This window comes from Entelurus aequoreus, linkage group LG11 (assembly GCF_033978785.1).
Source record: "Entelurus aequoreus isolate RoL-2023_Sb linkage group LG11, RoL_Eaeq_v1.1, whole genome shotgun sequence".
NCBI classification, from domain to species: Eukaryota; Metazoa; Chordata; class Actinopteri; order Syngnathiformes; family Syngnathidae; genus Entelurus; species Entelurus aequoreus.
The window spans coordinates 56,468,250-56,494,532 of NC_084741.1; the positions used below are offsets into that span (position 1 = coordinate 56,468,250).

Consider the following 26,283-nt stretch of genomic DNA (forward strand, 5'->3'; position numbering starts at 1 on the left):
TTGTGGGTACGTGGGTGGCCGCTTTACAAAAAAAACAAAAAACTGCAATTCTTGCTGTTTAAACGTTCAGGTAATTATATCTAAATTAAAAATATGGCTTTTAATTTGTACAGACAATTATCTCACTGCACACTGCAAAAACTAAAATGTTATGATGAAATGTATGTTCTGACTAGTTGGACCAGTTTAGGGTCATATAAAATCATTTTAATGTTTTCCCAAATTCCATTTTATTTTTTTATAATTAATTTTTTAACCATTTGATATTTATGTGTTGTTGTTTTTTTGTGTGGAATAAATAACATGTCAATTAATTAAATACAAAAACATGACGTCATTCACTCATAAAATCCACACTTTTTTTGCGCGCATGCAAACTCTAGCAACTTTCTGGCCAATCCCAGGGAGAAATGTGTGTGTTATTTTAGTCTTTTTATTTTAAGGAATTTACTTCATGAGAAATGATATTGGTTTCTAGTAAACTGCCAAGGCACCTGTTGCGGTGGGGGTGTGGTTGTGAGCGTGGTCACCATCAAAGAAATTTGCATAATTTGCTATGATGATATGACATTCTTTAAAAAGGCTCAACAAATGGATACATTTAAAATCAAATCTGTTATTATTAAGTAGTACTAACATATATATATGTGTATCCTTTTGCCATATCTTCATCTGATGCTGATTTTTGTACAATGTAATTTGTTGAGATGTTTTTTAAGTGTTAAGAGACTTTGAATTACTTTTAAAAAAATAAATAAATAAAAAACTCTAGCAATAAATCTAGCATCTTCTTCTGGTGTTATTATAGACTGTATTCGTGTTTAGAGACTCTTTATTTTTGTCCCTCGATGTCCCTAACAAAAGAGGCCAGCTGCAGCAAGCATGATGTCACACTTGCTTTGCGCTGTTGTTCCAGTTGTACTTTTTCTCCTTAAAAGCCGCCACTGTCCTCTTAATATTTTTTTTCCGGTAGCGCGGTTTTCGGTAATCAAAGCCTTTTTTTGGTGGTCAAGTTTTCGGTACATCACTTGTCAATAGTGCGCAAATAAAAGGCTATATACATACATATATATATCAACTCACACTGTAACGACTAGCTGTTGTTTATGTTTTAAGTTTGTGTGGTTTGGATTTTATGTCAGTTTTTCCCATGTTTGCAAACACACCGTCCATGCCACGAAAGGGTTTGCACGGGAATTGTGCCGTTTGTTATCATAAGATTGGTAATACAAGTTAAAAATAGCGTCTGACTTTGTGTGATTTCTTTTGGGGGCTATAATATATTATATTACTTTAATTTGTTTTCTAGTTAAAAAAACATGTGTTTCTACTTTTGTAGACATTTCCCTGGTTTTAAAAGCTATTTACTTATTTTTAGTCACTGACTAAGCTTAATTCTAGCATGAATAATGATATATTTTTGTTGTAGTTTAAAATTGACAAAATATCAATTCAAATAAGATGTTTTGGTTTTCCCCCGCATAGAAAATCTTGTTTAAAGATTCTGCAACATCTCATGGATGTTTAATTTAGGAATTGCAAGATGAATAATGCTTGTTTTCAGAATAAAATAATTATTCCTATCGTAAAAGTCCTGCTAATTTCTAGGTATACTAATCTTAATTTAGGATGTTTTATCAAGTAACATTATCTGTCCATGCAGCTACTACAGTTAATTTCCCTAATGTTTAGTATTCTTAACTAAAATCTTGTCCGTTCATCTTATATTTTGACAGCTCTTTTTGCAATGTAGAAGCAAATAGGTGTTTAAAGTGACCAATCAGAAAGGATGGGTTTTGCTGGGTCATGTATTCAATGCCTCTAACTGTGTGGAATGCCGCATGCGTGAAGACAGAGAAAGACAGATTGCGCGCGAGAGCAAAAAGACATGCACGCAAAGTGTGGTTTGTTACGTGCAATGACTTTGGAACGGTTTTGAAGGCTGGACGTGTGCTGCTATTTTGAAGGGCACTTGAAGGCTGCTATGTTTTGGAGTGGAGACGACTCAGGGCTTTGTTGGAATAAAAAAAATGTCCACATCAGCGATTATTTCGCCAGACACTCAGTTACACTTATCATTTTCTAGTGTTATTACTTATTAGAATATTAGCTAGCATTAGAAGCTGTCAAGTTGTTATTACATTACCAATGACAATGTTGAAGATGCTACAATCCCTGGAATTGCAACACAACACAAGCAGATGAGATGTGGTGAGGATGCATAAGACGTCCTAGCTTTGTGGTTTAGTCGCATCCATCCATCCATTTTTTACCACTTGTCCCTCTCGGGGTCGCGGGGGGTACTGGAGCCTATCTCAGCTGCATTCGGGCGGAAGGCGGGTACACCCTGGACAAGTCGCCACCTCATCGCAGGGCCAACACAGATAGACAGACAACATTCACACACTAGGGCCAATTTAGTGTTGCCAATCAACCTATCCCCAGGTGCATGTCTTTGAAGGTGGGAGGAAGTCGGAGTACCCGAAGGGAACCCACGCAGTCACGGGGAGAACATGCAAACTCCACACAAAAAGACCCTGAGCCCGGGATTGAACCCAGGACCTTCTTATTGTGAGGCGCACACACTAACCCCCTGTCCCACCGTGCTGCCCCAGTTTAGTCGCATATGGAGTGAAATTACTGCCCAAACTCCACAAACATAAATATGTTCTTACTCAAGCTAAACCTGTAAATTAACATGAAAGTTTCCCTTCTCTTCTGTCTGCAATTTTTCTCCGCACCCTGCTTCCTCGTTATTTTCGGTGGACGACACAATGTGCAAATAACCGTAGTTCTGAGGGCCTTAAATGTACTCGGCAGCACCACCTGTCGTTGTAGAGTGCGAATTGCGGTGCTCTGAGTGCAAGTGTGTGGCTTGCACAGGGTGGAATAATACTGCCAATAGTTTAAACTTGAAGAAGATAGTTTTTTTACTTGCAGAAAAAAAATGGTATTCTTGTGATTCGTTTTATTATTTTGAGAAAATTGTTTTTATACCTACACATTTTTGATGTCAGTTTATTTATAGAATTGTTTTTTTAATTGTAGAATGTATTTTTTTTTACTTGGGAATCAATGGGCGTGGCATTTTTATGTGTTTTGGCAGTAATTCCACTCTATATTTACAGATTTAGCCAGTGTTTCAAGTGGCCGTTTCGACATTGTTTAGTTTGGGATGGTGCAGGTGAGAACTTTTTCGGGGACGATTGCGCGAAAGATGGCTTCCCCAGATAAACGCTCTTTCTCGTCCCGATGACATAATTTCAGTCACATTAATGTCAATTTATTTGATATTTAACAGTAAATTCTGTTTTTTATTGGCCAATTTAGTGATTCCATCATAGGACCAGTGCTAAAATCGGAGCTATTTCTTAAAAATTGCGGAATAATCCACCAGCCGTCTTTAGCAGAGTTTTGACCCTGAGTTCCGATATTTTTTCATGTGCAGGATATATAAATGTCGGCGATGCATTTCAATATTTTGTCAAGCGCATTGACACTAGTGTACAGGTGTCGAACTCAAGGCCCGGGCCTCATTTTATGTCGCCCGCGAAAGCCTAGAAAAAAAGGGTTTCAATAAATTACTTTTTTTTTTTTTATATAATTTTGACAGAAAAAAAAATCATATTTTAAACTTCAATATTATCTGATCATGCCAATTATATTATTATATACTGTATTGCAAAACTATTTTTGTGAGATAAAAACAAATAGTTAAATATCTGCGCGTCACCTTTATTTATGATTTTAAAGCAAGTTATACATAAAAAAATCTAATAATCAAATGCATATGCATTTTGATTAAACATGATTAATCACAGGTTGTTACCCGCATGCATAATGTAAATTAATTTTTAAAAAGCGACCCTCAGAAAGCAGCCATTACTGCGATGTGGCCCTCAATGAAAATGAATTTGACACCCCTGATCTAGTGTATGAAGAAATATAACGTGCACAATACATCATACATATTACAGCTCTTTTTTTATCTCATTAGACTCTGCATGTGTACCTAACGAAGTGTCCAGTAAGTGTCAACTACATGTTGTACTGTTTGTTATTCAAGCATTCAAACGGTGTCTCGTGATAACACGTTGCCTCAAGGTGGGTGGACTTCCTGTCTCGGCTCCTCACCGCTCGACTCCGTCGGTCTCCGTCAACATCAGTCCGCTTTATCACAGCCAGCTTTATAATTGAGGAGCTTCTTGTTTGTGTTGAGCGGCGGGACTCAATGCCCTCGCCATCTTCTCAGTCACTTCCCTCCGTTTTGCCAAAGAACACAAAGCAGATAAAAGCCGCGGGGCCGCCTGGCCGACTGTGGGAAAGGCGCGGGCACAGGAAGGACATAAGGATGACTGGTGCAAAAGAGATGTGTGTATGGGGCCGATATAACTTTGGCATGTTTGGGCTCTGTGATACTAGTGTCCAGTGGTTTCCTTTTGCCTGGACGAACGATGTGTAATGTTGCTCTACTGCCATGCCCTGACATCATGTACAGAAAATGTGTTTAGTTGTGTTGGTGCTGAAACGCCAATGACAAGGTTAAAATGCCAGCATGGATTTAAATACTTCAGCTTTAAGATTCAAAAGGTCTGTTGAGCAGAAACAGCCAGCAATGGGTTCCCTTCACAAAGCATTAAAAATGGGAATTAAATAATAAATAAGACACTTATTTTTAATCGGGATTAGTGTTGTCCCAATAGCAATATTTTGGCACCCGTACCAAAATGTATTTCGATACTTTTCTAAATAAAGGGGACCACAAAAAAATTGCATTATTGACTTTATTTTAACAAAAAAATCTTAGGGTACATTAAACATATGTTTCTTATTGCAAGTGTGTCCTTAAATAAAATAGTGAACATACAAGACAACTTGTCTTTTATTAGTAAGTAAGCAAACAAAGGCTCCTAATTTAGCTGCTGACGTATGCAGTAACATATTGTGTCATTTATCATTCTATTATTTTGTAAAAATTATTAAGGACAAGTGGTACAAAATGAATTATTAATCTACTTTTTCCATTTACTGCTAATATCTGTTTACTTTCTTTTTTTAACATGTTCTATCTACACTTCTGTTAAAATGTAATAATCACTTATTATTCTGTTGTTTGATACTTTACATTAGTTTTGGATGATACCACAAATTTGGGTATCAATCCGATACCAAATTGTTACAGGATCATACATTGGTCATATTCAAAGTCCTCATGTGTCCAGGGACATATTTCCTGACTTTATAAACATAATATGAACTTGAAAAAAACAAAAAAAGATTTTGTGACGATAAAAAAAATGTATGTAATCATAGAGAGGGGGGGGGTTACCCACATATGCGGTCCTCTCCAAGGTTTCTCATAGTCATTCACATTGACGTCCCACTGGGGTGGGTTTTCCTTGCCCGTATGTGGGCTCTGTACCGAGGATGTCGTTGTGGCTTGTACAGCCCTTTGAGACACTTGTGATTTAGGGCTATATAAATAAACATTGATTGATTGATTGATAGTAGTATCGACTAGATATGCTCTTGTACTTGGTATCATTACAGTGGATGTTAGGTGTAGATCCACCAATGGCGTTTGTTTACGTTCAGGTATGGCGTCATTAGCGGTGACGCCGGTGAGCAATGGTGTGAAGTGAAGCATGTTTAGCTATTCCTCGTCCTGCAGGGATGATACATAACGGACTAGAGTGAAAAACTTGTAAGAAACATACTTTATTTGTCGCCATGGAGGCGAGGATTAGTGATGTAGAAGTATCCACAACACTGCAAAATGCGGCTGAACTTTAGTTACTAGCTAGCTAGCCATGTCTTAAAGCACCTCTTCCTGTGTGCGTTTCAATGTTATAACTACACTTTTATCGTTAGTTTTTAAACCAAAATGCGTACGTTCTCCCTTTTCTGTCTACAATCTGTGTCTGTTTGTTAGTACTCCGTGATTGTGTGTTGCCAAACATGCTCCTCTGCTCGTAAACCAGCAATGTCACGACGTGACGACATCGGGGGGGGGGGCGGGAGGGTGATGGACCGGTACTTTTTAGAGGCGGTATAGTACTGAATATGATTCATTAGTATCGCGGTACTATACTAATACTGGTGTACCTACAAACCTAATAGGGATGTGCTGATTGATTGGACACAGATTAGTATTAGCCGATTTTTTAAAAAAATGTTGTGATCGCCATTGCCAATTACAAAGTCAGATCCCCTCTGTATTTAATTGTAGTCTCCGGGCTGAAAAGCGAGCAGCCAATTATCTATCTCCATACACAGTGTGGAGCCGTTCCCCTAAGCTAATAATAATCACCTCCATTATGGCAAATATACTGTATTTCTTAGTATCTGTCAATGTTAAATATTATCACAGTACTAAGGCAACGGAACTGGTTGCCTCTTTGAACTATTGTGGTTTAGTTCCCCCCAAAAAAGTCTTATAAATGTCATAGTGTATAAAATGAAGTGGCAGGAAGGTTTACGATAAATACATTTACTGTAATTAAACATAATGCTTAAATCAGGAATGTCAAACATGCGGCCCGCCGACCAGAACAGGCACGCAAACAGGTTCAATCCTGCCCGCGAGAAGGGTTTCCTAAGTGTAAAATTGAGCTGCATTTTTAAATTAAAGAAACTGATTTTCTAGATGTGTCCACTGGATGTCATAATAGCAATTTTGTTAGGCAAGCATACAGTTTGAGTGAGCAAGTATGAGGTAGGTAAAGCTGCGACTCCTCCCCCTACACCTATGTAAAACAAACAGGAGTGAAATAAACAATTGGTAACCCCACTTAAAAGGCTGCATGAGACACTGCACATTGATATAGTTCTGTGAAAATGATTGTCTTTGGTACAAATTTAAATGAAGTGAACAGTGTGTGATTACTGCAATACTGTCAGTCTTTTAAGTTTTTATTTTTGGTTTGTTGAAATTGTTTACACATTGCACAGCTTTTATGTTTCTATCGATACACAGTGATGCCGAGAAAAAAGGGAGTAACTCAACCATTCTGAATAGTTTCTACCTCAGTTTGTATGGTTTGTTGACTTAGCACATGGACATGACAAATGAGGTAGTTGATACATAAAATATTTTTTATTTATGCTTTATTTTGTTGTTTTTGTACCTAGATAAGATGTGACTTAAAGTTTAATTGCTTTGTAGATACACTAAGATTAAGTCTAAATTCATTGTGTTCTTCATGTTGTTTTTGAAGCTGCACCAATTTTTTTCCTCAGAACTTTCAACTCACGAGAAGTGTTTTGTCGAGAGGATTATTTGTGATATGTACATTTTCATAATGTGCTTTTTTGAAATTTTGTGCAGAAGTAAAACAAAGAAAACAATCTGGCCCAAGTGGGAATAGATTTTCTTCCATGCAGCCCCTGAGCTAAAATGAGTGTGACGCCTCTGGCCTAAATGTTCTAATCATACTTATTACTACACACATGTTTTTGAGGTGAGGGAAGCAGTGAGCAGCAGCCTGCACCGCGCTCGGGAACCATTTGGTGAATTAACCCCCAATTCCAACCCTTGATGCTAAGTGCCAAGCAGGGAGGCAATGGGTCCCATTTTTTATAGTCTTTGGTATGACTCGGGGTTTGAACTCACGACCTCCCAGTCTCAGGGCGGACACTCTAACCACAAGGCCACTGAGCTGGTCAGTTAGTAAAATGCAGTTTCTCAGAAAAGTTAACTCACATTTCAACTTTTAATAATGTAAATACCTCACAAATTGATGTTTAGCTTTACTGGCTTCATCTTTTCCGGGTGATGGTAGCTTATCAAGTAGCTTCAGTGTGCAGCAGGTACTTTCCCTTGGCACGGTGTGCCTTGACCGAGTCTGTTTTGGCTTGGAACGCTGAAGACAACAGTGGCGCGGAAGTTATGTTTTTGCCAGGTTTTGTTTGTCTAATCTTTAGCAACATTACTCAAAAAGTTATGGATGGATTTTGAAAGAAAACATTCCTCTTATCTACTACAAAGTACTGTAACAGTTCATATAGGTTTCTCATTGACAGTGACAGTGGGGTAGTCGTCATATTTCTGTTTGTTGGTGAAATACATGACTGCAGTCTTTTCGATGTTCAGGGTGAGGGTGTCATGATCCGTGGTCCGGATCATGTTTTGTTTAGTTATGTTCTGTTAGTTTTGGACTTCTTTAGTTTCTGTCTGTGCACCTCCTGAGTTTAGTCACAATGGATACTTATGATTTTCACTTGCCTCTGTTGTTTGGGACACACCTGTGTCTAATCAAGAGACACTATTTAAGCCTGCCTTTCTGATCACTCGTCCTGGCTTCTTTATTTGTGTCACGCAACTGTTACGTGAGTTTTTGCTTGTCTCCTAGCCCCTGCTAGTGATCTTTGTCTGTGCTAAGTTGTAGCCTTAACTTCCGGTGCGCTCGGCACTTTATCCAGTCAGTTTGTTTTCTGTTTTGGTACCTGTATTGTGTTATTTTACTATTAAATCATGTTGTTACCTGCAAGTCCGGTCCGGATTCGTCCATTTGCATCTTGGGAGAACAAAACCCGCATCATCATGCGCACCGATCGTGACAGAGTGAGGAATCGTGGAGCCATTGATCTATATTTACTGTCCATGGCTCATGAAAGTTTGACTGCAGCTTCTGCCATGTTCTTTCCATAAGTGTATATGACGGTATTATCAGCGAACATTTCTATTTTGACATCGTTACATATTGTAGGTAGACCATTGATGTAAACCAGAGATGTCAAACTCAAATCTGGCCCGCCACATTTTATGTGGCCCGCGAAAGCCTGGAAATAATATGCGTTAATAAAATCTTTTCGTACTAAATATATTTGTTTTTTTTCATTTTTGACATTAAAAATCATGTACTGCATGCAATTGCATATCTTCTAAAAGTCAATATTATCAAAATCTAAATATTATATTATCATGTATTGCAAAAATGTTTTTGGTTAAAATAAAGATAAATACTGTACTTAAATATCTGCTTGACTTATGATTTCAAAAGAAATTATCAATCAAATTTACAATAGATTTTACGGTTAAATTCCGTCGACTGAGTTTTTTACCGTAAAATCAACTTTGGTACTGTTTTTTTTCCATATACAGTAAGACACTCAAACATTAAAAAACAAACAAAAAAAACATTAAAACAACAAGATTTTACGGCAAAAAAACAACAACTGGCAGCTCTGCTGCTTGAATTTTACCGCTAAAAACAGTGGTATTGTTTTTCCATTCCAGACCATTTATTCATTTATTTTTATTTTTCTATTTATTATTATTGTGAATCTGGGCTATCCATTAAGTAAGACTACTTATTATGTTGAAGGGGTCAGGAAATATACAATTTGTTCCTCCTGTTCCTTCTCAAGCATAGGTGTGTAAATATTAGAGATGTCCGATAATATCGGCCTGCCGATATTATCGGCCGATATATGCGTTAAAATGTAATATCGGAAATTATCGGTATCGTTTTTTTTTATTATCAGTATGGGTTTTTTTTGTTTTTTTTTCAATTAAATCAACATAAAAAACACAAGATACACTTACAATTGTGCACCAACCCAAAAAACCTCCCTCCCCCATTTACACTCATTCACACAAAAGGGTTGTTTCTTTCTGTTATTAATATTCTGGTTCCTACATTATATATCAATATATATCAATACAGTCTGCAAGGGATACAGTCCGTAAGCACACATGATTGTGCGTGCTGCTGGTCCACTAATAGTACTAACCTTTAACAGTTAATTTTACTAATTTTCATTCATTACTAGTTTCTATGTAACTGTTTTTATATTGTTGTACTTTCTTTTTTATTCAAGAAAATGTTTTTAATTCATTTATCTTATTTTACTAATTTTTTTAAAAAGTACCTTATCTTCACCATACCTGGTTGTCCAAATTAGGCATAATAATGTGTTAATTCCACGACTGCATATATCGGTTGATATCGGTATCGGTTGATATCGGTATCTGTAATTAAAGAGTTGGACAATATCGGAATATCGGATATCGGCAAAAAGCCATTATCGGACATCCCTAGTAAATATGTGTTTCGTTGCTAAAGTTTAATTGTCTATTGATCAAAAATGCACATCAATGAAGGAGATAAATAAAAAATAAATGAATGAATGAAATTAATGAATTGTTAAAGGCGGCCCTCTGAGGGCAACCATAACTGCGATGTGGCCTTTAATGAAAACGAGTTTGGCACTCCTGATGTAAACAGTCAATAGAACTGGACCCAGATTGGAACCTTGAGGAAGTCCTCTGGTGCATGGTATTCGGGCGGAGGTTGCTTGCTTAAACCTAATTATTTGAGTGTGATCAGTTAAGTAGGATCTGATCCAGTTCAATGTGTCAAAAAATGTATTTATTTTGGCCAATTTGTAGAAAGTGTTACATGGTGAACTGTGTCAAATTCTTTACGGATATCAAGAAAAATGGCTGCTACAACCCCTTCTTCTTAAGTGACTGTTTAATGTTTTCGATTAGATGGCAACAGAGTAAGGTTTCTTGAAACCAAACTGCATGGGGTGTAGCAAATTGTTAGTTTCGAGATGATCCACAAGTTGCCTATCAACAACATTTTCTATTGATTTGGTTGGAACTGGGAGAATGCTGATTGGCCTGTAGTTTCTAATATTGATTTTATCTTAGGGCCGTGGCGTGGTGGGTAGAGCAGCCGTGCCACAACCTTGAGGGTTGCAGGTTCGTTCCCCGCCTCTTGCCATCCAAATCACTGCCGTTGTGTTCTTGGGTAGGACACTTCACCCTTGCCCCCAGTGCCGCTCACACTGGGGAATGAATAATGGGTCTCCTGGTACCCTAGCACCTCCAAAACCCTCAAATCTAAACTCCAAACATCTCAGAACAAGCTAGTCAGGTTACTTCTAGACCTCCACCCCAGATCCCACCTCACTCCTACCCACTTCTCTAAAGTGGGCTGGCTCAAGGTGGAGGACAGAGTTAAACAACTTGCACTGAGCCTAGTCTATAAAATCCGCTACACCTCCCTGATACCGAAGTACATGTCAAACTACTTCCTTAACGTAAATGACCGCCATAACCACAACACCAGGGGGTGCTCCACTAACCACGTTAAACCCAGATTCCGAACTAACAAAGGTCTTAACTCATTCTCTTTCTATGCCACATCAATGTGGAATGCGCTCCCAACAGGTATAAAAGAAAGGGCATCTCTATCCTCCTTCAAAACCGCTATAAAAGTTCACCTCCAGGCAGCTACAACCCTAAAGTAACACCCTCCCCGGATTGCTAATAATCAAATGTAAACAATCAAATGCAGATTATTTTTCTTATGCCTTCTGATCTCTCTCTCTCTCTCTCTCTCTCTCTCTCTCTATGTCCACTACTTGATGTCCATATCCCCACCCCCCCACCCCCCCACCCCACCCCCCCTCCACACTCCTGATTGTAAATAATGTAAATAATTCAATGTGATTATCTTGTGTGATGACTGTATTATGATGATAGTATATATGATAGTATATATCTGTATCATGAATCAATTTAAGTGGACCCCGACTTAAACAAGTTGAAAAACTTATTCGGGTGTTACCATTTAGTGGTCAATTGTACGGAATATGTACTTCACTGTGCAACCTACTAATAAAAGTCTCAATCAATCAATCAATCAATGGTGGTCAAAGGGGCCGTCGGCGTAACCTACCAGCCACGCTTCTGTTAGTCTACCCCAGGGCAGTTGTGGCTACAAATGTAGCTTACCACCACCAGGTGTGAATGTGGAGTGAATGAATGATGTGTTCTCACTGTGAAGGGCTTTAAGTGTCTAGAAAAACGCTATATAAATCTAATCCATTATTATTATTTTGATTTATGATTATAATTATTATTGCATGTTTGAGAGTGTTTGGGAAAATATTCTGCTGGATTGAGGAGTTTACAAGTTGTGTTATTGGTTTTGTAAAAGTTTCATGATATATGTACATAAATAAATGGAAAAATTGACAGTTAATACGTGTGATCGATATTAGTATCAGCCAATCTCACTCATGGATGATTGGAATCGGCAGCATAAAACCACGCTCGGAACATCCTTCATTTTTAGACATGAGACAATATTCAATACAAATCAATAAACTGGTCGTTAAACATTCCTAATGACACACACACATAGTGAAGCCATTGCACCTCATTCAAATGTTTTTGTCAACTTCAGCAATAACACAACCATGCTGAATGACTTGTTATTATGATGGTGGCGGTGCAGTATTAAAAAAAATGACCTACCTGTTTTGTTGTTTCCGCAGTTAACGAGATCATCAGGAATGACCTTTCCAGCATTTCCGTGCACACTCATGCGTAGACGTCCTGAAGCGCTGCAGCAAACACACAAATAACATCATCAACACATCAGAAGGAGATCCAGCAGACGAAGAACAACAACCACCACGACCAGGATCTCCCATCTGAACCAATGATCATCACTCTTGCTCAAAGACAAGTCGACATCTCTATTATATGTTGATACGTAAATACAGTATGTCATATTGTACACATTGGAAATGTATAAAGGGGCGGAATGTGCTCTTTAGTGGACCAAACAGTTTACTGAGACTCTTACTGACAATCTTCTTTTGGAGTGTGATGCTTTTTGTCCTCGCTTGGACAAGCTGATGGCACAATTGTCTCGCTACGTGACTATTTTCACTGTGCCTTACTTGTTAGTGAAGGCCAGCAGCAGAAGCAAATGATGGTCAATTATAACCCAAAGTTTTATATATGACACTTTTGTATCATTTGATGATTTTGTTTACAAGGAAAACGGACAAATGTTGGAAATGACGTCGGGATCGAATAGTCTTTTTTTTCTCATCCTTTTTCTCTCAATGTCATATTTATACTGAATGTTGTTGTATTATTTTATAAGGACATATTTGAAAATCTGCCTTATGCTTATTCTACTAAGTTAGCTTATCAGCATTTCTTTCCCAATATATTCTTGCTTACTTACATCTTTACAACCCATCATTATGCTTTCACCTTAGTGCCTGTTTCATCATGCTCAGTCTTCCACCAGACCATGACATTGTGACGCACAGACAATCATTGAACATCACATAATCCAGATATCATATTTCTAATTCAACAATGGTATACTTACCTGCTGAATTCACACTACGTTATCCTGAAGCAATTCAGTCTGTTACTGCTCGCTCTGCAGGTGTAAATAAACAAAAAAAGATCATTCAAGTGTTGCCAGCATTGGTAATTCAAATGAAGACCTGGCAGGACTGTTACTTCCAAGTTCCACCTGGCAATAATTGATCTGTGCAAACCAAAGCATTTTATCTTTGGTGAAATTATTGTCCAGGTTTGTCTTTTCAGTGCCCCCTCCCGACCTCCCAGTACAAAGCTATGATGCACTTTACCATAGAAATAGAAATGTTGTACTTCTAACTCCTGCTCTCATGTCATGGACCGTCCTGTCTTTTCCATGTTATTTATCTTTTGGAGCATGCACATTGACCAAATATTTTAGATTATTTAGCTGATTATAGCTTTCTATGTAGTTATCGCATACACTTTTGGAAATATGGTATAAAAGCATGACCTAAAAACTACAAGAGCAAGGTTTCTATTTTGTGCCTTACTGTCCTTTTTCGGATTCAAGATCATTGTGACTTTTGCTTTTTCTGTGTAGACACAAGGTCAACTAAGTTTCCCATTGATTATTATGATATATTTATGAAAATTGTGGTATCGTGACCATGCATAACTTATGTTCACTTTTTTTTTATTATGAGCTGTTAATAAATGTACACTTATATTGTAAGATTGAATAACTGAATATTTTATTTCTCTTTTATTCCTGTGGTTACATAAAAAGTTGATTGTTACATGCTTTGTTTGAATAAAATATCAGACATATTTATATTGGATGTCTTTTTAATGTTTCTAATTACTGGAGTGTCCTTTGGCAAATGTTCAATGTTAAAGCTGGGGTGTCAAACTCATTTTAGATCGGGGGCCACATGGAGAAAAATCTACTCCCAAGTGGGCCGGACTGGTAAAATCACGGCACGATAACTTAAAAATAAAGACAACTTCAGATTGTTTTCTTTGTTTAAAAATAAAACAAGCACAAATGTACAAATCATAATGTTAATGGGTTTCTTTTATTTGTCGTTATTCATATTTTCTGAATAAATTATGTGATAATGTTCATCAGTCAACTCATTGGTGTTCTTCTTCAATCTATCAAGATACAAAAATTGTATCAATTGATCTTTTTCCTCGACTGATGTACTACCATTGTGTGGTTTATTTTGTACATATGTAGCATCATCTACAAAGATACAAAGAATTGCTATTGTGACATCCAGTGGACACATTTAGAACATCGTTTCATTCATTCAAAAATTTCAGGTTAATTTTCATACTTAACAAACTCATCCCGCGGGCCGTGTAAATCCTGTTCGCGGGCCTGATCCGGCCCTCGGGCCGTACATTTGACACCCCTGACTTAAAGTATTCACTACATTTTATCCAAAAAGGCAATTCAAAGTTGGAATGAAATCAGAAGAAATAGAAGCAGGTAAATATATTCCAAATGATTAAGTACATTCAGAGATGGGTAGAGTAGCCAACAATGTTACTCAAGTGAGAGTACCGTTACTATAGAGCAGACAAGGATGTCTAAAGTGCGGCCCAGAGGCCTTTTTTTTATGTATATAATGTCATTGTTACAAAAATAGAAATGAATCAAAAGCAATGTTGTAATTAATCATTTACCCATTTAAGGCTCCAATTACTTCACATTAAATATTTCATATTGAAAAATGTTTTTCGGAAATGTTTGCATATTTTGTGGTTTTGCCATAAAAAATAGGGGTTTCTTTAATTTAAAAAAAAAAAAGGCATTAAAAAAATATATAACTTTATGGCAACTGATAGATCTGAAGTGGATCTATAAATATTCAAGTGTTGAAAGTAAAAAATATATTTATAGGACTTATTTTTAAAACTTCAATGACTGAGAACGTTTTGGGTCCCCGGAACCTTTAACATGCATTTAAACTGAGGGGGGTGCCCATATTGTATTGGTTTTGAAAATTTAAAAAATATCAAAATGGTGCACGGTTGATTTCTTTTCAGTGTGCAGCCCTCAGTGGAAAAAGTTTGGACATCCCTGCTTTAAAGTAAGATGACTCAAAGTAAAAGTAATCATCCAAATAATTACTTGAGTAAGAGTAAGCAGTGGAAAAAACTGTTCGAGAACTGAGTAACTAGTGAATAACATCTGGATGGTTTAGTAATTATTTTTAACGGTACTTACAAACCCCAAAACCAGTGAGGTTGGCACGTTGTGTAAATCGTAAATAAAAACAAAATACAATGATTTGCAAATCCTTTTCAACTTATATTCAATTGAAAAGACTGCAAAGACAAGGTACTTAACGTTCGAACTGAGAAACATTGTTATTTTTTGCAAATATTAGCTCATTTAGAATTTGATGCCTGCAACACATTTAAAACAATCTGGCACAAGTGGCAAAAAAGACTGAAAGAGCTGAGAAATGCTCATCCTCGCTCTTATTTGGAACATCTCACAGGTGAACAGGCTAGATGGGAACAGGTGGGTGCCATGATTGGGTATAAAAGCAGCGTCCATGAAATGCTCAGTCATTCACAAACAAGGATGGGGCGAGGGTCACCGCTTTGTGAACAAATGAGTGAGCAAATTGTCTAACAGTTTAAGAACAACATTTCTCAATGAGCTACTGCAAGGAATTTAGGGATTTCACCATCTACAGTCTGTAATATCATCAAAAGGTTCCGAAAATCCGGAGAAATCACTGCACGTAAGCGATGATATTACGGACCTTCGATCCCTCAGGCGGTACTGCATCAAAAACCGACATCAGTGTGTAAAGGATGTCACCACATGGGCTCAGGAACACTTCAGAAAACCACTGTCAGTAACTACATTTTGTCGCTACATCTGTAAGTGCAAGTTAAAACTCTGCTATGCAAAGCAAAAGGCATTTATCAACAACACCCAGAAACGCAGGCTTCGCTGGGCCCGGGCTCATCTAAGATGGACTGATGCAAAGTGGAAAAGTGTTCTGTGGTCTGACGAGTCCACATTTCAAATTGTTTTTTGGAGATTGTGGACCTCGGGACCATAGGCGCAAACTTCATAAACCAGCTGTGATGGTATGGGGGTGTATTAGTGCCCAAGGCATAGGTAACTTACACATCTGTGAAGGCACCATTAATGCTGAAAGGTACATACAGGTTTTGGAGCAACATATATTGCCATCCAAGCAACGTTATCATGGACGCCCCTGCTTATTTCAGCAAGACAATGCCAAGCCACGTGTTACAACAGGGTGGCTTTATAGTAAAAGAGTGCGGGTACTAGACTGGCCTGCCTGTAGTCCAGACCTGTCTCCCATTGAAAATGCGTGGCACATTATGAAGCGCCAAATACGACAACAGTGACCCTGGACTGTTGAACAACTTAAGCTGTACATCAAGCAAGAATGGGAAAGAATTCCACCTGAAAAGCTTCAAAAATTGGTCTTTTCAGTTCCCAAACGTTTACTGAGTGTTATTAAAAGGAAAGGCCATGTAACACAGCGGTAAAAATGTCCCTGTGCCAACTTTTTTGCAATGTGTTGCTGCCATTAAATTCTAAGTTAATGATTATTTGCAAAAAAAAATTATGTTTCTGAGTTAGAACATTAAATATCTTGCCTTTGCAGTCTATTCAATTGAATGTAAGTTGAAAAAGATTTCCAAAAATCATTGTATTCGGTTTTTACTTACGAATTACCCAATGTGCCAACTTCACTGGTTTTGGGTTTTGTATATAAAGACTCAACCACAACTTGTGACTTCATTGAAATTCCTTCTAAAATAAAGATTTGGTTAAATTGCTATATGAATAATTCAAAGTTGGTTCAATATATATATAATTCTAAATTAATGATTATTTGCAAAAAAAAAATTAAAAAAAAAAGGTTTCTCAGTACCCAGAGCATTACATTTCTTGTCTTAGCAGACTATTCAATTAATTTCAATTATTTACGAATTACACAACGTGCCAACTTCACTGGTTTTGGGTTTTGTACATTACAACTGTAGTTTGTGTGTGTGCGTGTGTGTGTGTGTGTAACAAAATTCTTCCTTTAGGTGCATTCAAACTCCTATTAGTGAGTGTCACTTAGCTTGATATCAAAAGAGCCCAAAGTCATGCATTGACTCTAAAAGGTTTAAGGCAACTTTACATTTACTGTGGGAATGACTTTTTTCAGGCAGTTCAATTTCAATTTGATTCGCTGCTGAAAGATTTGCCAATGACTGTTTGCTCACCAGACCAAATGCAACAGGCTGCTTATATTCCTGCTGCAAGCAGAGGCCTGTGTGTTTTCCGGGGAGTATTGTTAGTGATGGGTCGTTATGTGTGAAACAGCTCCTCGCCGTGGGAGCTGTGCCACGCTCCTGTGTACCACCTGCCACTCCTCCAGTCTTTTTCCATCCATCAAACTTATGAAGCACCTATCCCCATAGTGACGAAGGGCAGGCCTGGGCGGTGCGCCCCTTGTATTACCGTGACGAGCCCAAAAATAGCCCCACGATATATGTGCATTGGCAGACACACCCCTTTTTCCTGGCACCCTTACTTTTACCCTGGTCTTCTTCCACTGGCAGCAAAATTCCCTGGAAGACAACGGAGACATGACTCAGCCGGGCCATGCTTTCCACTCATTTATGCATACTTTGACAATTTTTTATTGTGGATTCCACCTGTTGTTTTTTTTTAAAGCTCTCCGTGCTGCACAATCTGTAGATCAGGGGTCACCAACGCGGTGCCCGCGGGCACCAGGTAGCCCGTCAGGACCAGATGAGTAGCCCGCTGGCCTGTTCTAAGAATAGCTCAAATAGCAGCACTTACCAGTGAGATGCCTCTATTTTTTAAATTGTATTTATTTACTAACAAGCTGGTCTCGCTTTGCCCGACATTTTTAATTCTAAGAGAGACAAAACTCAAATAGAATTTGAAAATCCAAGAAAATATTTTAAAGACTTGGTCTTCACTTGTTTAAATAAATTCATTAATTTGTTTTACTTTGCTTCTTATAACTTTCAGAAAGACAATTTTAGAGAAAAAATACAACCTTAAAAATGATTTTAGGATTTTTAAACACATATATCTTTTTACCTTTTAAATTCCTTCCTCTTCTTTCCTGACAATTTAAATCAATGTTCAGGTAAATTAATTTTTTTTATTGTAAAGAACAATAAATACATTTTAATTTAATTCTTCATTTTAGCTTCTGTTTTTTCGACGAAGAATATTTGTGAAATATTTCTTCAAACGTATTATGATTAAAATTCAAAAAAAATATTCTGGCAAATCTAGAAAATCTGTAGAATCAAATTTAAATCTTATTTCAAAGTCTTTTGAATTTCTTTTAAAATTTTTGTTCTGGAAAATATAGAAGAAATAATTATTTGTCTTTGCTTGGTCCAATTTGTTATATATTCTAACAAAGTGCAGATCGAATTTTAACCTATTTAAAACATGTCATCAAAATTCTAAAATTAATCTTAATCAGGAAAAATTACTAATGATGTTCAATAAACAATTTTTTTAATTTTTTCAAAAATATTCAAATTAGCTAGTTTTTCTCTTCTTTTTTTCGGTTGAATTTTGAATTTTAAAGAGTCGAAATTGAAGATAAACTATGTTTCAAAATGTAATTGTCATTTTTTTGTGTGTTTTCTCCTCTTTTAAACCGTTCAATTAAGTGTAAATATCATTAATTATTAATAATAACATAGAGTTAAAGGTAAATTGAGCAAATTGGCTATTTCTGGCAATTTATTTAAGTGTGTATCAAACTGGTAGCCCTTCGCATTAATCAGTACCCAAGAAGTAGCTCTTGGTTTCAAAAAGGTTGGTGACCCCTGCTGTAGATAAATATAGGGATTGGACTATTTCCATAAATACCCTGGTTTGATGTCTACAATGAAAACCTCCAAATATCATGAGTAGGGCATATAAAAAGGTGTATTTACTTTAAATACTCACATGTCAACAACAAACAAAAAGACTACTATAATTTCCGGACTATGAGCCGCTACTTTTTTCCTACGCTTTGATCCCTGCAGCTTTTAAAACGGTGCGTCTAAATTATGGATTTTGCTTCGCTAACAGCCAAAGTGCAAATACTTTTCTAAAAACACAGGGAAATACACTAAAAAATGTGTTATTGTTTGTGCTATGGCACCATCTACTGGAGGAGTTTGCTCACTACAGGTGCTGCGGTGTCAACCTCCACAGTATTTCCTTCTGTTTAGTGCTTTGAACCAGAAGTATAAGTGTCGTTCCGCCTTATAGACGTCCATAGCATTTTCACTTGTTTGGTTTCTTTGTTTTTTTAAGTTTGTAAGTTTTACAATATAACTAAAACTATTCATACTTACTAAACTGTCCCATGTGCGATGTCTGTAGGAGTAATTACATGCATATTTGTACATGCTGTCGTAATGTAATCAAGCTTGCGTCGTTAGCATTAGCTATTATGCCAACACGTTTACGAGTGTCTGTGTCAGTATTATTAACTTACAATGGCATTCTGTATGTATTGTTTCAGTTTCACAAATTACTCGGTAAATTATAAAAATATCACTAGGGAGTTATTGAGTCTAAATAGCTGATTGAAAAAGTAAACAAATCACAATAATTGGGCAAAACAATATGAAAAAACACATGTTTAGACATGACGTCTTTAGGAAAAAGGTTTGGCTATAATGTAAACTTAAATAGTACGATCGTTTTAGAAATATTTAGCCGTCAATCTGTCACGATGATGGCATTCAAAGGAATGCTAAATTAGCAGTTATTTCTATTGATTTTTTAATAGATGTGGCCGTGATGCTGCTAAACCGAACTAAAACAAATGCAGAGGACAAATTTCACCACATCTAGTGTGTGTGTGACAATCATTGGTACTTTAATCTTTAATTTTAATCTTAAAACTAATACAAAGGACATGTATGAACAAAAGTTTGGCAGAAACAGAGTAAAATTGTATCCATGAGGTAATTCAGTCCATCAAAGTAGAACACACGAACACCTGCAGAGCAATACGACCACGTTGATGACGCAGCTACTGAAGTTACCGGTAATACCCGTAATACTTTCAATACACAAATGTTGAAAACAAAAATGAATGGATTAATAAATCCCAATTAGGGCCTATTTGCTGGAGTAATCTCAATCCTCGGAAGACAACTGGCCCTATGTCACTGCTGTTTTCATTTAAAGACTGATAGTCAAAACACTGCTCGGACCACATTTGTTTTGCAGTTTGCCAGGAAAAAAAGTGTTTTATTTTTGCTTTATGTCTGTTTTTGAACTGACAGTTTTGGGAGAAATAGCCATGATAACTTTTCTCAGTTAACATTAAAAATGTGTATGTACATTTTTTGCTCCTCTTTGCTTTGGCTGCTGATATAATATGCACATTTAAGCTCTGCAGTCTGCACATTTTGTTTTCCTTTTGTATCATGATAAATGACAGATTCTCTACATGATACAAGGGCTGTGTCTTACATAACGATTGTGGATAATAGGCAACATTTTTAAAAAGTGAAGTTTCCATTTAAGGGGGCCCTGTCATGCAGAATCACTTTTTCTGACCAATTGGTACCTGCTGTTTGCATTTGGAATCTGCATAAGTCCCAAATTTAAAATCAAAGCGTGGAGACATTGCGGAGATATTTATATAACAAAGTTGTCTTCCTATATACTTCCTCCAAATGGTCCTTTTGGAATGTGCACAATTGGTGACATCACCAATTGGGAACATCGTCAGTCCATTATCCATATATGCTATACATCTACTCAGAATATCTTGCGTGCATCCGCCATTTTTAGTTTATGTACAAACATTTGTAGTTTTGACGACAAATACCCAAGATTTGACTTGAAGAAGGAAAATGCTGTTATTAGTTGTATTACCTAACGCAGGACACTATTCTAACCTCCAGTCTCATCTGAAGAAGTAAGAAGTGCCTGGCTAACTTTTTTGTTTTGCGACAATGTGCTTTCAACTGTGAAGAAGTCGCTTCGAGTGTGTGCCAGAAAGAGCCCTGAGTCACCCACAAACATTCACAAAAAGATGAATTTTCCAAAAAACTACTTTTAATGGCAGGGCTCGGTGACTACCATCTATCGCAATGGAGGAGAGAATGAAACGGTAATAACAGTAATTTAGAAACGTGTGAATGATTTGTTAGCAATGTTAGTTCGCTTGTGTTGTTGTTTAGCTAGTTTAGCCTTTTATTGTAAGACAATAGCATCACCGTCCTCTGCCAAAATAAATATATATTTTCCTAAAAACTACATTTCATTGGATCAGTGCCTACTGAGTTTGGCAATGGACAAGTAAGTTAAATAATTTGTTATTACGTTCACGATGTAGCTCATAACGTATCTTATAGCCTTGAGCCTCTAATTGTTTACAACTCGAAGCAGTGGTGCAGCGGTTATTTACATGATATAGAATAGAAAAGCCATCTATTGTCTTTATACACATGTATACCAGAATAGTTTTATTGCCATTGTTTGAGAACGGGTTCACAAACTAGGAATTTTTCTTGGTGCAAACGTGCGACATAAAACACATATAACACATATTTGGTATAAAAAGAGCTGTGACTGACCTATCAGATAAACTTAGAAGGGATTGAAGGAATTCAAGGAGCTGCTGTTAGGAGTTATTGTTCATTTGCCTGATGGCCGAGGGGAAAATATATACGTCTAGGATCTAGCATTAGAAAGTTAGACTTGCTAGAAGTTGAACCTTCGCGAGCGTGTAAAGTTCCAGACCTGCATGTCTCCTCAGTTCCCAAATGTTTACCGAGTGTTGTTATAAATATAAATGATAAATGGGTTATACTTGTATAGCGCTTTTCTACCTTCAAGGTACTCAAAGCGCTTTGACACTATTTCCACATTCACCCATTCACACACACATTCACACACTGATGGCGGGAGCTGCCATGCAAGGCGCTAACCAGCAGCCATCAGGAGCAAGGTTGAAGTGTCTTGCCCAAGGACACAACGGACGTGACAAGGATGGTAGAAGGTGGGGATTGAACCCCAGTAACCAGCAACCCTCCGATTGCTGGCAGGGCCACTCTACCAACTTCGCCACGCCGTCCCCAACTTGGGATCTGTTCAAAGGAAAGGCCATGTAACACAGCGGTAAAAAAATGCCCCTCCGCCAACTTTTTTTAAATGTGCTGCTGCCATTAAATTCTAAGTTAATGATTATGATTATTTGCAAAAAAAAATTTAGTTTCTCAGTTTGAACATTAAATATCTTGTCTTTGCAGTGTATTCAATTGAATATAATTTGAAAAGGATTTGCAAATCGTTGTATTCTGCTTTTATTTACGAATTACACAACATGCCAACTTTACGGGTTTTGGGTTTTGTATATTTCCAAGGGCATTTTCAAGAAGGATATTTAGAGATACACTAGATCTTGTGAGATAAGGTCGGCCGACCCCGGAAGCCAGCTAAGCTGTCCAGGCAATTAATTGGTTTGCCACCACTTCCCTTTGAATCAAATAACTACGAGCGGTACAACTGGCTTATACAGAGTCGGATGGGTGCTACAAATTCTGAGTTCAAATATTGTATTTCTTTATTTTTACACGTTTAATATGTTTTTTTTATTTTTTTTTATTTTGACAGTACCACATAAGATATGTTTCAATTGCTGATGCGGATTTATTGATTTTTAAACACGCCGAATAATAGCCCATTTTGTACACTGTTGAGGTGATTTCAAAAATGCCGAGTTGTGCACAAGTGTGTTTCTGTATAGTATTTCTCCAGCCGTGGTAACGTGGTGACATAAATGATGGTATTTTGAGAGGTATTCATTGCAGTCGGACTAAGTAGGACATCACTGAAGGTCGAGGTGGGAAACACATGGCCCGCCACTGCACATAGGATATATACTCGGGGTGTAACGATTTGTTTTAACAACAATTCAATTCTATATTTGTGATTGCAGATACGATTCAGGAATTACTTCATTTTTTTGAACGATCCGATCCTAAACGATTTAGTGAGTTGAAATTGATTCAGTAACTTGTTACACCGAAAAAATAAATCAAGCGGTGTACTGGATACTGGACACAGAAGGTAAAGTTTGCAAAATTTGTGTCATTTCTTGTAATGAGATTAAGTATGAATGAAATATGGATACAAACAAGCACGTAAACAACAATTAATGGCCAATGCATTCTCATCTTATTTGAATAAAGCACAACTAACACTTGAACAAGAGAAAACCTTTTCTGCTCACGTTTGCAACATTCAAGCAATTTTCAATAAAACTACAGTAACCAACATTTTAAGAGTAGATTTACCTGCTAAATAAAGTTCCTCGACCCGGCCATACAGTGTCTGTTATCTGCCCTGACGTTGCCAATGTAGGACAGTGGCCCAAGCTTACAAATTTCCATAAGGATAAAATTGATTGATTCCCTTTTAAACAATCTTGGATCGAAGGCAAATTTGCCAAGCACCGATTGATATACTAGAAATTTAGGAATATAAATCGATCTATCGATACATTGATCAATCGTTACACCCTATACTACAGGGGTGCTCATTACGTCGATCGCGAGCTACCGGTCGATCACGGAGGGTGTGTCAGTCGATCGCCAGCCAGGCATTAAAAAAATAGTCCTAAAAATGAGCGATCATAAATCTTCACTATGACGTCACTTTCGTCACTTGATTGACATTCACGGCACCCGAGGGTCTTCTGAGATGATGCTGGCTGCTGCCAGCTCATTATTAAGAAAAAATTACCGACAGGAAGGCGAGAAACACTTTTTATTTCAACAGACTCTGGCCGACTGCACAGTTGCACAATGAAAGCTCTGCTTCATCCTGCCTGCACTAACAAAATAAGAGTCTCAGAAAGCTGGCGTGCACAAGCTAGCAAGCTACGGAGTTTGCCGCCAATGTATTTCTTGTAAAGTGTATACAAATGAGTACGGAAGCTGGACAAATAAGATGCCAAAAACCAACCACTTTCATGTGGTATTGGACAGAAAGGAGGACTTTTTTTCTCCTCCATTTGAAAATGCGGACGTTATCAGCACCACTTTCTGATTCCTATCAATGCAAGTCATCAGAATCAGGTAATACACCAACTTGTATTCTTGTCTTCATGAAAGAAAGGAATCTATATGTGTTAAACATGCTTGCATTATCTTTAAACACCTTTAACTGGTTAACAATATTAACTATACGTGTTAAACATGCTTGTATTATCTTTAAACACCTTTAACTTATTAACTATAATAACTATATGTGTTAAACATGCTTGCATTATTAAACACCTTTAACTTGTTAACAATATTAACTATATGTATTAAACATTCTTGTATTATCATTAAACACCTTTCATTTATTAACAATATTAACTATGTGTGTTAAACATGCTTGCATTATCAATAAACACCTTTAACTTGCAGCACGGTGGCAGAGGGGTTAGTACGTCTGCCTCACAAGACGAAGGTCCTGAGTAGTCGTGAGTTCAATCCCGGGCTCGGGATCTTTCTGTGTGGAGTTTGCATGTTCTCCCCGCGACTGCGTGGGTTCCCTCCGGGTACTCCGGCTTCCTCCCACCTCCAAAGACATGCACCTGGGGATAGGTTGATTGGCAACACTAAATTGGCCCTAGTGTGTGGATGTGAGTGTGAATGTTGTCTGTCTATCTGTGTTGGCCCTGCGATGAGGTGGCGACTTGTCCAGGGTGTACCCCGCCTTCCGCCCGATTGTAGCTGAGATAGGCTCCAGCGCCCCCCGCGACCCCGAAGGGAATAAGCGGTAGAAAATGGATGGATGGAAGTAAATATAAATTATATACATGAATGAGGTAAATCCCCGCGACTTGATCCATTGAAAAGTAGCTCGCCTGCAGAAAAAGTGTGAGCACCCCTGCTATACTACATATATGTTCCCTGGCCACTTCACTGTTCACCTAATACGGTTTCAGTGCACCATGGGTTTTAAAATTGTAAACAGGTATTTTTATATACAGTACATGTACTAAAACTTCTATTTGATATTACCAGCTGTCTACCGCATGTAGCAATTAAGCTCCTTTGCCCACATGACATTGCACATGGCAGACTATTGGCTGATGGCAGACCATTTTAGACCAGCGCTCTGTTCTCTGTCCTGGTAGATAATTGGCTCAGGCACAAATCGAGCTTTCTCTTTGCTTGAGCTCGATTTACTGGAGCTCTACTAGTGTGTTTGCTTTGCGTGTTTTTGTCGGAACATTTGTATTTATTTGAATCAGGGCTGGGCAATTATTCAAAGAATAATCGAAACCGACATTTAGAGCCTTTAACCGACGGAAAAATTTAGATTTCCCTCATCGTAATTCTCTCTTTTCTAATACACCATTCCCTAAAATACAGTAGAGGAAGCCAGGTGTTGCAAAGCAAGAAGGCTGCCAGAAATCCAGCAGAAGAAGAAGTAGCAGCCAAGCAACAATATCCCATCCAGTCTGCAACACAGAAGCATCATGGAGGAAAACTGAAACACAGAGCCAACAGTACAACGTGAGCAGCTTGTACTAAAATGAATTATACATTAGTTGTTTGGAACCATTTGGACTACAACGAACGTGAAGTCAAGCAAAAAGTACAGTATGGTTGAGAGTGGAATAATCATGTAATAACCGAAATCGAGTTAAAAGTTTCAGTTAATCGATATATATATATATATATATATATATATATATATATATATATATATATATATATATATATATATATATATATATATATATATATATATATATATATATATATATATATATATATATATACATATATATATATAGCCTGGCCCCCGGCCAATTTTTTTTAACCCAATGCGGCCCCCGAGTCAAAAAGTTTGGGGACCCTTGCTGTAGGCTTCAAATTAGGGCACCGTTCGGACAACATTATAGGGCTTCAAATTAGAGCTTGGCATTTATGTCAATAGTCAAAATCACGATTAACTGAAACTTTTAACTCGATTTCAGTATATATATATATATATATATATATATATATATATATATATATATATATATATATATATATATATATAGGAATGATACTCGAAACCGGTTTTCCAGGTTGTTTGATAAGAAAACAACCGAGTCCTCGGACTCGAATCCCTTTTTGAGAAC

The 26,283-nt window shown here is 37.3% G+C and overlaps 1 protein-coding gene across 1 annotated transcript in view; it reads left to right on the plus strand.

Annotated features, from left to right (window-relative positions):
* The window catches only part of nfatc1 (nuclear factor of activated T cells 1), a 109,628-nt gene extending 95,724 nt beyond the window's left edge, over positions 1-13,904 (plus strand). Inside the window, 1 exon segment of the mRNA XM_062064315.1 lies at positions 12,295-13,904. Within this exon segment, the coding sequence (XP_061920299.1) occupies positions 12,295-12,350 (56 nt within the window). The 3' untranslated portion in view covers positions 12,351-13,904.
* The last annotated feature ends 12,379 nt before the right edge of the window (positions 13,905-26,283 follow it).